Source organism: Elephantulus edwardii, unplaced genomic scaffold (assembly GCF_000299155.1).
Source record: "Elephantulus edwardii isolate Elephantulus edwardi_28Jun2011 unplaced genomic scaffold, EleEdw1.0 scaffold00075, whole genome shotgun sequence".
Classification (NCBI taxonomy): Eukaryota; Metazoa; Chordata; class Mammalia; order Macroscelidea; family Macroscelididae; genus Elephantulus; species Elephantulus edwardii.
In genome coordinates this window covers 8,173,165-8,192,122 of record NW_006399825.1, presented here as the reverse complement: position 1 = coordinate 8,192,122, position 18,958 = coordinate 8,173,165, and the positions used below count along the sequence as shown (strand labels likewise).

General features: G+C 35.5%; 1 protein-coding gene across 1 annotated transcript in view; it reads right to left on the bottom strand.

Annotated features, from left to right (window-relative positions):
* BMPR2 (bone morphogenetic protein receptor, type II (serine/threonine kinase)) overlaps positions 1-18,958 on the bottom strand; it is a 199,066-nt gene that overhangs the window by 71,653 nt on the left and 108,455 nt on the right. The window contains exons 2-3 of the mRNA XM_006889092.1: positions 11,261-11,431; positions 9,157-9,327 (exon numbers count right to left, since the gene is read on the bottom strand). Of these exons, the coding sequence (XP_006889154.1) occupies positions 9,157-9,327; positions 11,261-11,431 (342 nt within the window). The remainder of the gene's footprint in view (positions 1-9,156; positions 9,328-11,260; positions 11,432-18,958) is intronic.

Here is an 18,958-nt window from a genome sequence, read left to right as displayed (position 1 = left end):
GATTGCAAAGACCATGGTCTGTATCAGATGCACCTTAGTCTCCAGAGTCACACCATTGCTCATCAGTACTTTGGAGCTGTCCCTAACAGCAGACTTTCTCATCGCAATGTGTCTTTTAATTTCCTGGCTGCTGGTGCCAAGAGTGTTGACTGTGGAGCCAAGTAGACTAAAGCTATTAACAATCTCAATCTCTTCACCATCCATCCTGATGCTGCCAATTGGTCCAGAGGTGAGAATATTTGTCTTCTTGGTATTAAGCCTCAAACCATACCAAAGACTGCAGTCCTTGACCCTCTGGAGCAAGCGTTTCAGGTCCTCCTTAGTTTCAGCAAGCAGGGTCATGTCATGTGTATAATGCAGATTGTTGATAGATCTTCCACCAATCCTGATGACACTCCTCTCCTCAGAGCCGAGCCTCTGGGATAATCTGTTCTGCATACAGGTTGAAAAGGTATGGAGACATGACACATCCCTGGCGTACGCCCTTCCCAAGTGTTTCCTTGCTCTGTTCTGATGACTGTCTCTTGGTCCAAGTATAGGTTTCACATTAGCACAATCAAGTGTTCTGGTATTCACATTCTTCTCAGAAGTCAGCCACAGTTTGTAATGATCCACACAGTCAAATGCCTTTGCATAATCGATGAAACACAGAAATTCTTCTGATATTCCCTGCTTTAAGCTAAGATCCATCTGACATCAGCTACAATATCCCTAGTACCACGAACCCTTCTAAACCCATGTGCTGTTCCAGTCAGTTTTGGATAATCTTCTGTAAAATCCTCCTTGCATGTGAAATCAATGATATTGGTCTATAGTTTCCACACTCTGTTGGGTCACCCTTTTTGGGGATGGGAACAAATATAGATCTCTTCCAGTCAGTTGGCCAAGTGGTTGTTCTCCAGATTTCTTGGCACTTGGTGAGCACATCCAGGGCAGCATCTGTTAGCTGAAATATGCCAATTGGTATACCATCTATTTCTGGGGCCTTGTTTTTTTGCTATTTCCTTCAAAGCAGCTTGAACTTCTTCTTTCATCACCATAAGCTCTTGCTCATATGTTATTTAATTAAATTCTTCTGTGTCTGCCAATTCCTTTCGATACCATGACTTAGTATATTCTTTTCATCTTCTTTTAATACTTCCTGGATCATTTAATATTCTGCCTAAAGCATCCCTCATTATAGAAACTCAAGGTTTGAATTTGTTCTTCAGTTCCTTGAGCTTAAGAAATGCTGAATGAGTTCAGCCCTTTTGATTTTCTGAGTTCAGCTCCTTGCACATTTCATTGTAATATTTTACTCTGTCATCCCATGCTGCCTTTTGGAAATCTATTCAGCTCGTGAATTCCTCCTTGTGCTTTGGCTTCTCTGCGCTCCAGTGCAATATTCAGAGTCTCTTCTGACATCCATTTTGGTCTTTTTTTCTTTCTCTCTTTGTCATGACCGTTTGTACTCTTCCTGGATGATACCTTTGACATCCTCTCACAACTCATCTGTTCTTCGCTCATGAGTGTTCAAGGCCTCAAACCTGTTCCTGAGATGATTCTGAAATTCAGGTGGGATGTTATTCTGTTTCAATTTTGACAACTTCTAATTTTCTTAGATTCATACTTTGGACATTCCATATTCCAATTATTAATGGATGTTTACAGCACCTTCTCCTTATTTTTTAGTGTCTTCCCAACTGATGGCTCTAATTCCAGTATCCTATTTAACAATTTTCCTCTATTACTTATAGGTTTTCGAAGTCCTGTTACTTCAGAAATAGATGGCCAATCTTGTTTCTTACTCTATCTTTATCTGGAAGCTTCAGTGAAACCTGTTAACCATGGGTCACCTGGTTGATAACTGAAATACCAGTGGCATAGCTTCCACCAACACAGCACCCTGTAAGTCACTCTAGTACAGCTGTATCCTTTCTTCTTACCTACCAACTCTTTTAAGAAGCTGGACGAAAAGAAAAATGTGGCATCATATTTAAATCAGAAGACTCATCAAGAACCTGTGTTAATCGGATGGCGCAACCTTGTTTCCTGAAAGTGAAGTGAACTTGGACCCTTTATGCAGAAGATCAAAGACTACAGTCTTCAATATGGATTACAGCTTAACATTATGAAAACAAAAATCCTCACCATTGGTCTGACAGGCTATCAAGATAGATTGGGGGGGGGGGTTGAGGTTGTCCACAATTTCATCTTACTGGTATCCATATAAACATACACAAAGTAGGTGCTCAGCAGAAACAAAGAACATTATTTTAGCAGGTCTATAGCTCCAAGGGCCAGAAGGAAGGAGCATGGCGGTGTGACTGCAGGAATCATGGCAAGCTTTTATAGTCGACTGCTTTTCCTGGAATGCATTTGACGTGCAGGTGGTATAGCACTGGTCTGTGCGTTGCTATACAGAGGTAACTCATGTTGCTGTGATGCTGAAGACTGTGACAGTGATGTGCCAATCATGGTACCGGGTACCCATGGTGGACAGTGTTGGCTGGAGCTTCCTGACTAAATCAAGCCTGGAAGCAGGAGCGGCATCCACTTCTGAAATGGCTTGCCTCCGGAAACTCTATGTACGAACAGTGCTCAGGCCATTCGTTCATAGGGTCGCTATGAGTCTTCTACAACTCAACGGCATCAAACAACAACAACATAGCTCCAAGTCCAAAACAAAACCAAAAAAACCCCAAATATGTTTTCATCATGTTGGTTCCAAATCACTAAGGTTTAATAGGACAGAGTAGAACTGCTGCAGAGTTTTCAAGCCTATACATCTTCATGCAAACAACTTCACAACTCCCTGTTCTCCAAGTCCAGAATGCAATATAAGCGACTTCTTAAGGTCTTAACAGAATTAATGCTGACCAACTACCAGAGCCATAAAAATGGTAAACAAACAAACAAAAAGCTGCAATATATGTTGCAATGCACCTTTTAAAAAAAGCTTAAGTTACTCAAAGTATAGTGTTTTATAAAACTGAAGAAGGAAAAAGTCATACATTTAACAAGGAGAAAGTTTTCTTATCAATGTATAAAACCATAGCAGTCATCCTGTTCTTTAAAAAAAAAATATTTTTCAAGTGTATAAATCTGAAAATCCAATATTATTTTAGGTCAATCACTAGTAAGAAATGTCTGCTAAATGTTGAATGAAAAGCTAATTTGCTCTGTAAACGCTTACTCAAGTTACAATAAAGTTATTTCAAAAAACCATTATTGCTTGTTTTTATAGAATTCTAGTTATAGCTATTGTATGTTTAGATTATAATGGAGTATATCATAATAAACAGTTATACCTACTTAAGGACATTTCCTTTTCAAAAAAGACATAATTAGGGGAGCAGAAAAAAAGTTATTTGAAGGTTTATATAAGCACCTTAAATGTAAGTCATTAAATGTTTATTTTTTCAAATAATTAAATAAATAATCAACAAAAGAGCTCTTTAGAATTTAAATAATGTATTAACTCATAGGTTTTTCTTTTTCTTGATAAGCAAAGGAAAGTTACTCATTTTTACTGATTATATGCATTTCCTAATTGTGATAAAGCAATGTCTTGTACAGAATATAAAAAGATTAAAATCTACTGAACTGAATTCATTAACCTGTACCAACTATTATTGCATAAACAGTCTAATGCTGAAAGGAGATAGAAAACATGGTCACATAAAGGTTAGAATAAGCAGAAATGTAACATTTTCCATATCTATGTATACTCATCATTTGCTACACATATTAAGAATAGCAATGATGAATAATAATAAATCTAGGAAGAGAAAAGCTTTATTTTGTGGATACTGAGCTGCTCAAATATCAATTCTAGTATAAGGGAAACATGATAAAAAAATCACTACAATTTTATAGCTTATTATATTCATTGTAATTATACATAAAGGAGTATCTAGTCTCAGATCTCTTGAAACTACCTTACTCAAATCACAATTCTTAAATTACATTTCATTAAATTCCAATGAATGCTACTATAAAAAACTTATTTAGATGAATACCAGTCATACTAAATAACATCCAATATATCCTAAAAGTTGTACAATTAAAAAACCTAAACCTAACAATATTGTAACCATATCTAAGTTTGGCAGATAATACTTCTCCATTACTATCTGTATATGCTGTAAATAAATTTATGTATATTAGTTTGATATTATGTAGCCATTGAAAAGCAGTATGAAAGCTTATAACCAACTCTGAGGCAATGAGTTACTACTGGTCTTAGGGCTTCAGGACCATTGTCTGAGGGCCAGTCAAGCCAACTGGTGTTACAGTCCACAAAAGACAATGTTCTATATCATATTTTGAAGAATAGTGACTAGAGGCTTAAAAGTTTGTGAACAATCATCTAAGTTGCAGCTATTGGTCTCTGTCTCAGTTATCTAATGTTTCTATAACAGAGATTCCATAGCGGATGGCTTTAACAAGCAAAAAATGTATTCTCCTTGACTTTAGTAAACTAGAAGTCAAATTGTTACTAGGTATGTATGACAGTGCACCTACTGTTTGGAAGTTCTGAAAATTAATTATAGAATTATCATATGAGCCAGAAAATTCACTCCTAAGCACATGCCCAAGAAAAATGAAAACATATCCACACAAAAATTTGTACGCAAATGTTGGTAACACTATTATTCATAATAGTTCAAAATCAGAAGCAATCCAGTGGTCATGAACTGATGAAAGGATTTTAAAAAATAATGCTTTCAAGGAGAGGAGCAAATGGGGGGGAGGGGGGAGGGGTTTGTGCTGGGAGAAGGGTGCAACAATGAATGAATGGAATCCCAGTCTCTGTAGATGTTCATTGAAATGAAAAATAAACAACCTAAATTTAAAAAAAAAATAATGCTATACCCAAAGAAGAGACTATTATCTAGTTATTATTTAGTCAGAGGACATGATGAAGCCCATATACATGCTGCTGCATTACATTAAATGGAAAAAATCCAGATAAACATTACATGTAATTCCATTTATATGAAATGTTCAAGCAGAAGGCAGACAAGTGGTTGCTGAAGGTAGCAAAGGAATAACAGTGAAGTAGTGGTGAAAGTACTTGGCTACTAACTGAAAAGTTGCAGTTCAAATCCACCAAATGTTCTGTGGGAAAATGATCTGGGAGTCTATTTCCACAAAGATAACAGTCTTTGAAACTCTGTGGGGACGATCTACTTGGTCCTATGGTGTCAACATGAGACAAAATTCATCAGACATCAGTGGTTTAGTTTAATAAATTAGGAGCTAAGACAGGAGAGTGACTGTTAGTGAGTTAATGCTGTTAATGCTAACTGCTTTTTTTTGTGGTGATAAAAATGTTCTGCAAAAACCCCTAAATTGTACACTTTAAAAGAGAAATCTTTTATATTATTTATATGAGCTATATTGAAGTAAGCCTTTTCTATTTGTTTTCGAAAGCCCAGAAAACACTTACTGGGACTCTTCTAGGCAAGTTCAATAAGTCCTGGTGGCATAGTGATTAAAGCACCCAGCTGTCATTCAACAGGTAGTGGTTCCAACCCACAAGTCACTCCACAAGAAAGATGTGGCAGTATGTTTCAGTAAAAGATCTATGACTTTGGACATTCCTGGACAAATTCTATTCTCTCTTCTAGCATTACTATGAGATAGAATCAACTTGATAACAGTGAATTTTTTTCAAAGTAGCTGAAGTCAGTGTCATTTTAGGGTCAAAATAAAAATCTACAAGCCCATGTTGTGGTTAGATATCACTGAGCTGTTTAAAACTTATAGCAAATCTATGAACAACAGCCTGGAACTCTGAAAAATAAAGGAGAATATCCATTGCCACAGGAAAAACTTCTTACAATTTTTTTCTGAATAGAAATGATGTATTAAAAAATTATTTTTTCTTTATCTCAATTAGGACACACAAAATGAAGTATGTTTCAAAGGAAATTAATAATAATCCTTCCATTATATAAAAAATATCAGAATGTTGTATCATATGGTGAAAGTAGCAGAAGAGTACTCTTTTAAAAAGGAGAGAGGAAAAAAGATGTAAGAGTTGATTTCTGAAATAGTTAAGGACAGTATTTCTTAATTAAAACATATTTTTTTTTCTAGCTTGGTGTGAGATATAGACATTTGCTTCTAGTCACGGAAATTAGAATTTCTAATTCTACAAGCACAGCATAAATGATAACGGTTTTTCTCCAACTTGCCTTTTTTTGCAATTCAATCTTTGTTTCTCATCTAATCCAACTATGAAGTTAATGAATAATGAAAATAAAAGTATTTCACAATGTGGTTCTTTCACCAAGAACTTCAAGCACTGAATAGAACAGGTGTATTTAATGAAAAAAGGAACTATCTTTGCCTGACTTTGCACTGAATTATCTTGTTTAATTTATAATTCAGAAGATTATTTATACCAATAACAGAAATTTTACCAAGAAATTGTTCCATGACAGAATTACTGAATTAGTTAAGGACACGTATGCACAGAAGATTAATTTAACGGTGTTCAATAAGTTGTCTACCTGTGAAAAGTTGAATTGGTAAGATTTGTTTGACAGAAGAATTTACAATGAAAACTAAGAAAAAGGAGCAGCTGCTAAAATTGCTAATGTACAATTAAATACATCACAGGATTTGGTTCCTTGCTTTTGAGGCTTCGGGTCAGTTTCATGGATGTCTCAGTTAATTGACCTAATAACACATTTAATGCTTCTGTTCTACCTCTGACTTCACTGTGTGGTACCCAAGGCCCTACAAGCTTACAAGTGGCCATTCAAGGTATAATTAGTGGTCTCTGTGGATCTGGAAGAAGTAGAATCAGAAAAATGAAGAGAAAATGGAATGCATGGCTGGTTGCCTCCATGAACAAATGCCTTCTTTACCATAAAATCAGAAGAAATGGATAGTGCTGACTATCATTACAGAACAGTTAGATCGATGACCAATTAGAAGAATCTAAACAAAAGGGATAAAATAAAAAATAGAATTTCATATTCTCATAGAATACAGGCTTTTGAGCCATAGAGGCTAGATGACTCCGGAAACTACTGCTCTAAAATAATCTTTCCAATTTTTAACCAAAAATGTGCCCTAAAGTCTTCTTAAAACCAAGCAATAGTTTAGCTTAACCAATAAAGAATATCTTCTTTAAGCATTGTGCTCTATTAAGATCTATACTTATAAGGTCAAGTGACACTAACTGCAAAAATCAGAAAAGTTAGGTGTGTTATGTGTGGATCACAACAAACTGTGTCTAAATTTGAGAAGAATGGGAATCGTAGAACAATTGATTGTGCTTATGTGAAACCTATACTTGGACCAGGAGGTAGTTGTCAGAAGAGAACAAGGAAACAATGCATAATTCAAAGTCAGTAAAGTTGTAGGCCAGTGATGGATCCTATCTCCATACTTTTTCAATCTGTATGCAGAACAGATCATCCAGGCGGCTGGGCTCTATGAGGAGGAATGTGGAATCAGGATTGGAGGAAGACTTGCCAACAACCTGTAGTAAGCAGATGGCACAACCTTGCTTGCTGGAACTCAGGAGGACCTGAGGCCTTTGCTGCAGAAAATCAAGGACTACAGCTTTCAATATGGACTGAAGCTCAACATCAAGAAAACAAAGATTCTCACCACTGGGACAACTCGCAGCAATTAGGTGGTGAAGAGACTGAGATATATACTGCATTGAAAGAGATGAGGGTGAGTACTGTTTAGGAGGAATATATGATTAAGTATTACTGTCATGACAGGAGTCCAGAACGAAACCTGAATAGCAGAGTGGAGTGGTGGGAGGCGGTGAAGGGATTGTGTAATAATGAAAGAATTTTTTTTTAACTTGTCAAAAAAGAAAAGCAAACTGGGGGGAGGGGTGGGCAGGGAGGAAAGTGTGCAACAATGAATGAACGGAAATTTTAAAAAAATTTCTATAAAAAAAAGAATTGTCTGATAATGTAATTTTGGTCAAACACATGCCTTCAGTCTCAGATGGCAACCACAGATCTGAGTAAGAATTACAAGTAAATAAGATGACATGATTTCTAAAAATCAAATAAATTGTTATTTTTAAAAAAATAGTAACAGATCATCTTCATGGAGAAACAGGCTATATGAACTACATTTTAAAACCTCGTTTCAAAGTATGGGGGGAAAACAAGGGTTTATTTTTGAAGACTGGAAGATTATCTCTAATTACTGTAGTTAGTTGTTAGGTGCCATGGAGGTGACAACTCATAGTGACCCTATGAACAACAGATCCAAACCATGCCCTATCCTGCACCATCCTCATGATATCTGCCATGCAAAAGTCTACTGCTTCAGTCACTATGTCACTCCGCTAGACAGAAATAACTGGTAATCTCCTATATGAACAGAACTTTAACTTTTATGACATACAGCAATGTCTATATCTTTTTCAGGATTAATAATTAACTGTTAATACAGGGTGCAGACCTATTGTATAGAGAATTACTACAAGTCAGAAGCAACTAAATGATACATAACAACAATACTATTTAATTATTTTTTAAAAGATATTTCATTCTTTTCAACAAAAGCACAGAAAATTTGTCATTCTTTTAAATTTGTGAACAAAGTAGATAAATAAGTAGTAAGGAGTACACAGTCTGTATGGATTTCATTTATTTGTACCCTGTTTTTAAAAAACAACTATGTAAGGTAATTTTATAACAACACACAAAATTTTTAATTGAAAAATATTTAAGACTGGAGGTAAATGAAGTAATCTTTTTCACTCCCTTAATTCCAAATCAAATTAATCCTTGAGCAATAGTAAAGCTAGAGTATGTCTCTTAATATTAATTATATACAGATGTTCATTTATGGTAATGTAGTTAGCTGGTCTACGAGATTTTCCTTCATTTTATAAGGTGCCAAAGAACGCATGATATCTACTGTCTGCCAAGATGATTAAAGTTAAAGAAAGAGAAGTTATTTTAATGATCACACATTCCTCCTGAGTACCACGGTCACTCATTAGGACAGAAGATCTTCATTTTTACTGAGATACATCTCATTTTTATTTTAGTTGTTTGCTGGATGTAGTGTATGATGGCGAGATTCATTTTATCAATGTTAAATATTGTTATATTTTTCAAATCTTCGGGGGAAAGAGAGCTCAAAAAAACCCCAACAACCGAAAGTGACTGTACTTACTGAGTGGTGTTGTATCAGGAGGTGGGAAATTCTCAGTAAAGTTGACATTACATAAGTCTGCACTACAGCAGCAGAAACGGTATGTTCCATTTTGAATTGAGGGAGGGGTGGTGGTTACTACACATTCTTCATAGTGACATTCTTGGGGATCTCCAATATGAGACCAACATCCTACAAATTAATATTTATATATACAAATTAGAAAAAACCAAAAGGAAAACAACAATTTAAAAACATTTTTAATAAATGTGACAAAATAAACATACCTAAGCATCAGTTACTCTTGAAAATCAATAGGAAAGATGTATTTTTAATAAACGGGGGGAAAGGCCAAAGTACACAACAGGCACACATATACTCACTCACAAACATAAATCCCCTCTACACCTATACACATATTCACACAAACATGCATGGCATCAATCAAATGTTTAACTTCACCATCTAAGAAATCCACAGTTAACCAACAATAGTAAGATGTTATTTTTGCCTGGACCTATCAAATTGTTCTATGTTTGAAAAAGAATAATAAAATGATAACAAAGATTCACTAAAACATATTCTCATATACAGTAAATTTCTAAAGACATTATTTTTTATGAAATTAGTATATAATGCCTTAAAATATTTATATAATTAAAAAAATGATTTTACTTTGAGGAATCTATTTCAAGGAAATAATCAGATATAATCAAAGATTTATGTTCCAAGATGATCACTGCAACATTATTTATTATAATGAATTACTTAAAAAGCAGCACAATGAACAAAAATAGACTGAAGTATAATTAAACAGCAATATAGGCACACATCAAAATTTTGTGCAGGGATGACACAAAATTTTGATGTATGTACATATCGCTGCTGTTGTTGATTGCTGTTGAATTGAGCACAACTCATAGCAACCCTATGAACAAAAGACCTGAAGCCTTTCTAGAACCATCATTTCGCAAAGTTCAAAGAGTTTCCAGAGTCTTATTGTTTAGGAAGTAGATATCACTCCTGCTTCCAAAATATTGCTGATAGGGATTAAAAATGTTTTTAGAGAATATTTAAAGTCATGGGGGGGAAAAAACGATATAATGTGAGAAAAAATGGGTATGAGATATGTTTTCAGTATCATTCTAATTTGAAAAAAGTAAAATACACATGTACAAACATCAAGGTATTCCAAAAAAAAAGGACAAGCTATTTTTTTTAAGTTGTAAATTTTCCTTTATAGTTTCTAGATTTCCCAAACAGCATATAATGAAGATGTATTAAGATCACTTATGTCTCTTATCAACTCCCTTGGTACTGAGTGTTTTGCATTCATGAAAATCATGAAAAAAAAAAATTTGACTACTCTGAGCATCAACATGTATATATAGCAGTAATGAATATCAATTTGAGAGGAGAGAATAACACTGGCTGTGATGACAGAGTTTGGTTATAAAATTGGCTTAGACCATGATTCTTAGTGGTTTGGTAGTTATATAATTTGTCAGTGATGAAATGAAATAGCCTTACTTCACTTTGCGAGCAGATGAGGTTAGCCTTCATTTTTGCTTATGGCAAATTTTCACATAATGGCCTCTTCTGTGGTACTTAACAATGTCAATATGTGAAAGTGGGTGTAATAAGATATTATTAAAAATAATTTAAGAAACAATTATCCAATTATTAAAAAATAATCCAAAAACCAACTGTAAATTTGGGGCTGAATAAACATATACATGGATGTGTACATTGAAATTCACTGCTTTTCTAGAGTTGGCTTTTTAAAAAGAATTTTTTTTTTACTATTGCTGAAAATATATATAGCAAAACATAAATGAACTAAACAATTATTCCATGTACAATTCAGTCATACTGATTCTATTCTCTAGGCTTTGGAAACACCCTCATCCTCCATTTCTGAGTTGTTCTTCACCCATTAACAAAAATACACTGCCCTTTAAGGTTCTAATCTTTTGAGGTGCTATTGTCATTTTGATTTCTTGCAGGTAGATCTTCAAAAGACATTATAAGAGCCATTCTTGGAGATGACTGTGATCTATCTCATTTTTAGATAAGGTTCAACTCTTCAGAAACATTAAGTCACTTAAGGAAATTAATTACTTGCCTTGTTTCACAAGATTTATGTCCCCTTTAGATTTCTCCCAAAGGCCATAGCAGGTGCTCCCTTTTGAGCATAATATTGTTCCATTCTCATGAGAGATTCGACTCTCACCTATCCCAAGGTCCTGCTGATATGGATCTTTAAATGCACATAACCGTTCTTGATTCTGGGATGCTGTGAGAAAGGAAACAAAAGAAAATTTAATTTTAAAATAAAATTTAAAATATTCCTTAAAAATTATTAATATACAAAATCTTACATAATGAATGCACTACATAATTCCTTACTCCATAACCAGCAAGACTTACATAATTTTATTTTTATTGAATAACTACCTCTGAATAGTAATTTAAATGCTTTATTTAATAAGAAGGAAACTTAAACTTGGTTCTCCAAAACAAACCTATACAACTCAAATTATTCTCACCTCTCTTTCTCTTATTAAATTTTGTTGTTGCAATAAAGAAATATGAACAAAGAAAATGCCTCTGCTTAAAGTCCTTAACAAAGAGCTTACACTGCCACTGAGTCAAAACTGACTTGAAGTTTATCCTCCAACAATAAATTTTATGGCAGGAGATGCCTATCTCCTGTGGAGATCTGTGGAGCAGCGGAGTTGAACTGACTAGCCTTTGAGTTAGCAGCAGAACTCCTTATCCACTAGACTACCAAAAGAGCCTTGGGAGGTACAAATGCTTTATTCCTTTATTTTACATATTGATCTCCTTAGCTTGACATCATTGACTAACATTTTAGTAGTGGAGATGATTTATTAAAACAACATCTCTGAATTTAAAAAAAAAGCCCCAAACATACCACACCCCAAAACAGAAGATAAACACTGAAGAATTAATTTCTAAAACCCCCAAAACCATGTATGTGTCTAAGCTCACTCAGACACATGTTCTGTTTGGTGCCACAGAGCTAATCGCAACTCACTGCAATACCATGTGACAGAATAGAATTAACCCAATACAGTTTTCTACACTAGAATCATTACAGAAGCAGCCCTACATGTCTAACACAAAGCCCTTGAGCAGGTTCAAACTACCACATTTCTAGATACCAGTTCAACAAGTGTGCATGCAGCTAGGACTCCTTCTTACAAAGCTGTCACATTTATTACAAGGAAAGTACTTTAAAGACATTAGATAGACAAAGAACAAATATGTAATTAGAAATTAGATAATACAGGACTTCAAGCACCCAAGCAATTTGCAAAATCTATTTGGAGAGATCAAATCACAAAGTAATTACTAGAAAACTAAACATAATTTTAATATATGTACTTAAAGGTAGTTGTGTATAAAGATCCTAGTTATCAACTAAATAGCTAAAATATCAAGTATAACTTATTTGTAACAACTAATTCTAAGACATTAATCTAGAATTCTATTACATGTCATATATTCAATTCACTTTAATGATAAATGTTTGTCACTAGATTTCTTACATTATCTTTCAAGTGTAGTAACATATTTCCTTGGGTTTTCTCCAAATTTGCAATAAAACCCCAAAACCCATTGCCATTAAGCTGATTATGATTCATGGTGACGTTTCACCTGCTGAGACTGTAAATCTTCATGGAAGATTGTCTATTCCCGCCCCCCCAGAGTGGCAACATGTAATATATTACACTATCAAAACTCCTTATGAAATTATTACAAGGACTAAAACCATATACATTTGTATATATACAAAGTACAGAACACAATGATTCCTATTTAGAAAATTCAAATGATGGGGGGGGGGAAGGTATATGAAAAGAGTATCTATCCACAAAGAATAATCCTCTTTCCATTACATTTTTTTTACTTTACTCATATTAAGTGTCCTCAACTATTACCCAACATTGAAAGTCACAACCATTTTTTTCCCTTTTTCTGTCTTGATTGTTGGAAAGGTAGCATTAATTTTAAACTCATTATCTTGAAGTTTTAAACTATTAAGATATCCTAGTAATGTTCCCCTTTTTTACAATCCATTTTAACTATTTCCACCCTGGTCAATTCGCCATGCTGAGGTTATCTGGGTTTGCTGTGACACTGAACCTGTGCCATAATGGAACAACTGTGCCACAGGTGTGTCAAAATGGCTACCATCTTGGTCAGTGTTTCATGGAGCTCCCAGATTGATTAAGGTTTGGAAGCAGGAATGGCAACCACTTCCTAAATCACAGGCCTCTGGAAACTCTATCAACTTAGAGAAATGATGATAGTTATTAAAAGGCTTCAGGCCTTTTGTTCATAGGGTCGCTATGAGTCATGCTTGACTTGAAGACAATCAACAACAACTTAATAAATTAAAGATCTAACTGCAGCTATATATCAGTTCTTTATAGCTAAATAACTTAATCAAAGTGATCCTGTCTCATAGAACTTCCAAAGCAATAAAAATTTATAGAAGCAGACTACCACATCTTTCTCTCATCTTGAGTGGGAGACTCAAGCTAGTAGATTCAAGCTTTTCAGTTCATGGCTGAACACATAAAAATTGTGCTTAGAAATCTTTTCATATAAGCTGGAAAAATAATTTAAGAATGAAAAGAAAAACTATATTCTTGTACCAGAAATAATGCAAAAGCAAAATACTTGCTTTTCCTGGATTTTCTTTATATGGCTGGGCATGTGTATAAAATTTATAATGTAACTATTAAGTAATTTGATGACTGAAACAACTTTTCTTATAAAACAAGACTGTGGTGCAGTGATGTAACTCACAAAATGACTGGTTACAACTACTATCCTACTATTCATAGCATGAATTCCATCTCATGGCAACCCTCCATCCAGTTTTCAAGGCTCTAAATCTTAATGGGATGGAATGACCCAGTTTTCTCACATAGGTGAAAACTGTCAATCTTTCAGCTAGCTATCCAAGACACAACATGCTACAACAACAGGGACTGTGCAAACAGGAGATATCTGTGGATCACCAAAGGAACTAGACAGCTTGTGAATAAAGTAAAGGATACTGTTGTAGGATAGGAACATGCAAACACAGTACATAGAACCCTAACTTAGAGATTAGCTAGTGCAGCCATCCCTAGTGCGGCCATGCCTTTAGGTTTAAAATGTGTTCCAGAGGTGGAAAAGTGAAGAGACAGCTCTTTTACGAAGGAAGAAGAACCAGAAGTGCAGCACATCTTATCTGTTGTACTTGAAAACCCTGTACTCAGAGTTCAATTCAGCTGCAGACTGCAACAGCAGATGTTCTCAATTTCTTCATCTTTGGCTTTAGTGGTTGGTACATCTATTGAATAATAATTATATTAACAGTATTTCCTTGTACGCATATGCATATTGTCCTATAATTCACATACTGTACTTTAGGAGAGATCTTGCAGTAATTTTTTTAACTATGAATGCCAAACCATTCCTCGTCAATTTGTCATTCTCAGCAAAGTAGATCATACGACTGTGCATTCCATGCTCTAATATTAATGGGTGTTTGTAGCTGTTCACCTGTGGACGCATTAATGGTTAACCACCTGTCAAAGAAGCCTAGGCATATCCTAGACAAGAAGAGGTGTTATCTGTAACCTAGTTCATTATGTGGGGGCCATGGTCATCACTCAGATGAGAACAAATTCTAAGCTGTCTGAAGACCCCAACTCCAATCTTATGTTGGGCTGGCAGATATGATGTCCCAGGTCAGAGAGCTTGTTTCTATTTCCCAAAGGACTTATGTTTGTTTTATGTTTGTATGCTTGCTTGTTTTATAGTTTACTCTTACAGGTATCACACTGTCTGTTAGTTTTTTGTATTGTGGTGACTTGCATGTTGCTGTAATGCTAAAATTTATGTTACTGGTATTTCAGAAATCGGCTGGTCATTCATGGTGGCCAGGTTTCAGTGGAGCTTCGAGACTCTGACAGACTAAGAAGCAAGAATGGCCGCCTACTTCTGAAATAACAAGCCTGAAGTCCAATCTTATGAATAATAGAGGAACACTGGTGTATATAATGTCAGAAGATGAATCTCTAAATTGGAAGGCACAAAAAAAAAAGAGGAAGACGACGATGGTGAAAAGTATTGACAGCTTAATGAAGAGTTTTATTCTGGGTTGACAAAAATATCTTAGAACTGTTGTTATTGTTAAGTGCCACTGAATTAAACATGACTCACAGTGACCCTAAACAATAGATCTGAACCCTGTCATATCCTGTGCAGCCTTCACCATCTTTGACATCCTTAAGCTCATTGCTGCAATCACTGTGTCAATCTGGTTGAAGATCTTCCTCTCTTTCATCAACCCCGCGAATATACTAAATACTGCTTAACTGTTTACTTTAAAATGTTCAGTTTTATGCAACAATGAATTAATGAAAATATAAAATCTCTGTAAATGCTCATTAAAATCAATAAAATAAAATTTAAAAAAGGAAAAAAATGTTGAGTTTTACGTGAATTCCATCCCATTTGTAAAAAACGGAACTGGTCAATAATTTCATCTTACTTGAATCCACAATGAACATCCTTGGTACTAGCAATCAGGAAATCAGGAGACTTACTGTATTGGGAAACACCATGGCTCCACACTCAGCTGGAGTCTGGGTTTTTACCTTTTCCCTTCCTAACTCTGCATCAGGAACGTCATAGATCAGCACTGTAAGGATCTGAGACTGCCTTCTAATCCTCTTGATCAGGTAAACAACTCTAGCATACTAGATCTAGAGGAGACCTGCCCTCACCTTGGAAATTACCACATTGTGACAGCAGCGTGGTACAAATGGAAGAGCAGAGCCTCTAAGTCACAAAATGACAGCTGTGCAGCAGAAGCTCAGGAGCAAAAATCTTTCCCCAGCACTGCCTCAGGCAAAAATCTTTCTCTGAAGCTGGTACAAGGGATTTGGATTTACATCCTCCCAAATGCAAAACAGGCAACAGTGTGAGAGACCAGTAGCAGTGCCTGGTTCAAGACATCACAGAAGTGACTTGTGGACTAAGCTGTCATATCAAAGGATGGCTGGGGGACGGAAGGTTGACCCAGGTAGATGGGAGTGCAAGGAATACTAACGTAGGAGGGAAAGGGACAAGGCACATATGCCAGGGCGGGGGGTACAAAGAGTATAAGGGAAGTGCTTTCATCTGCTTGGTAAAATGCTTGTCTGTCAAGTATCGTTCTAAAACTAAGCATCTAAATGAAGACAGACTAGGAAGAAAGATTGCCCATCCACTTGCAAAATAAACCAGGTCTTTGAAAGAAAAACCTATGTACTTAGAATAGATTAATAGATATGGCAACTGTCTGAGCCCTCAAATTTGAAAACAAAGAGAAGGAACAGGTGTAAGCAGAAACGAATGATTGGACCATGGAATGTAAGAAGGATGAATGTAGGAAAAATGGACAATGATAAGAAAGAAATGGAAAGTATAAATATTGACATATTAGGTATTAGTGAAATGAGATGGACTGGCCTGGGACAGTTTGAATCAGATCATATCAGTAGATACGATATACTATGCTGGAGATGAAAAGGGGAGGAAAAAAACTGGGTTGCTATCATAGTTAAAAAGGCTGTTTCTAGGTCCATCTTGAAATACAATATTGTGAGTGACAGGACAATATCCATATGCATACAATGAAGACTTGTTATTCAAATTTATGTACCAACAACTGGAGCTAGGGAGAAGAAAATAGATGATTTCTACTACCCGTTGCAGTCAGAAATCAATAGAATACATAATCAAGATAATAATAATAATAAAGATAATAACAATGAATGGCTCTTTCTTTTCCTCTGCCATTATTTTTCATGTGGCCCTGTTTTGTCTTCATTATGTCTTCTAATAAGACTTTGAGGATCAAGAGGTTCCTGGCCAAGAAACAAAAACAGAAGGGGCCCATTCCTCAGTGGATTAGAATGAAAACTGGCAATAAAATCAGGTACAACATCAAGAGAAGACACTGGAGAAGAACTAAGCTGGGTCTCTAAGGAGTCACACGCATGATGGCAGCACATTTAATGAACCTCCATTTATTACAATGTCAAGCTGACTGGCATGCTACTGTATCAAGTTTAAAATGATGTCATGATCTGGTCTCTTCCCATGGTATATGTGTGGTTTTCATACATCCAGGTTTTCAAAAAAAACCATATGAGCCCTATGGGTGTGTGTGTGTGTGTGTGTGTGTTAAAAAAGGATGACTGGAATGTAAAAGTTAGGAACCAGGAAGAAGGATCAGTAATTGGAAAATATTAACTTGGTGACAGAAATGAGGCTGAGGATAGAATGAAAGAATTTTGTACAACCAGTGATTTATTTATTGCAAATATCTTTTATAAGAAACATAAACACAGGCTATACACATGGATTTTACCTGATAGTATGCACAGGAATCAGATCGATTATATCTGTGGAAGGAAATCATTGGAGATGTTCAATATCAGCAGTGAAAACTAGGCCAGGTGCTGATTGTGGAACAGATTATCAATAACTCATATGCAAGTTAAAATTAACACTAAAGAAAGTCAAATCATACCCAAAGAAATCAATATTTGATGTAGCGTCTATCTCCCCTGAATTTAAAAACCAACTCAGGTACAGGTTTAAGCTCTTGAACACTAATGAACGAAGAGATGAGCTGTGGGGAGATATCAAGAATATCAGTTAAAAAAATATATATTGTCCATGAAGAATACAAAAGGTCATTACAAAGAAGGAAGAAGAAAAGACCAAAATGGATGTCAGATGAGATCTGAATATTTCACTAGAGTGCCAAGAAGACAAAGCAAAGGGAAGAAATCAAGATGAGCTGAATAGATTTCAAAGGGCAGCTCAGAAGACAAGGCAAAGTATTATAATGAAATGTGCAAGAAGCTGGAATTGGCAAAAGGACTGAACTTGCTCGGCATTTCTTAAGATGAAGAAACTAAAGAACTAAAACAACTAAGAGATATCTCACCCCAATCAGAATAGCAAAATTTAACAGAATAGCAAGCAACAAATGCTGGTGAGGTTGTGGAGAAACTGGAACCCTTATTCACTGTTGGTGGGAGTATAAAATACCACCGTGGAAGGTGGTATGGCGCTTTCTCAAAAAGTTGCAAATAGATACCATTTGACCCAGCAATTCCACTACTGGGAATATACCCCAAAGAGACCATAACTTGACATCCAAGCAAATATATACACACCCATGTTTATTGCGGCTTTGTTCACAATAGCAAGGAGTTGGAAACAACCTAAGTGCCTATCAACAAACAAATGGATAGAGAAGCTGTGGTATAGTCACACAATGGAATACTATGCTGCATTGAAAAATAAGGAACTCATGCAATATTATTCAAAATGGGTGACCATGGAGGACATTATGCTGAGTAAAGTATCTCAGTCACAAAAGGACAAATACTGCATGGTGCCACTGTTGTAAAACAGGACTGACATCAGGGTTGGAGGGAGACTGAGAAAGATGGGTTCAATAATGTATACTGCATTGAAACAGATGAAGGAGAAAACTGTTTAAAAGGGATATGTGAATAGGTATTTTTGTCATGACAGGAGTCTAGAGCGAAGGCTACATGGTGGAGTGGACCTGGGGGAAGGTTTGTAAAACAATGAAAGAATTTTTCTTTTACTTTTCCAAGAGGGTAGTGTATTAGGGGGGGAGGCTTGGGAGGGGGAAAAGTGCAACAATGAATGAATGGAAATGCAAAGTTTCTGTAAATTTTTACTGAAATTAATAATAAATTTAAAT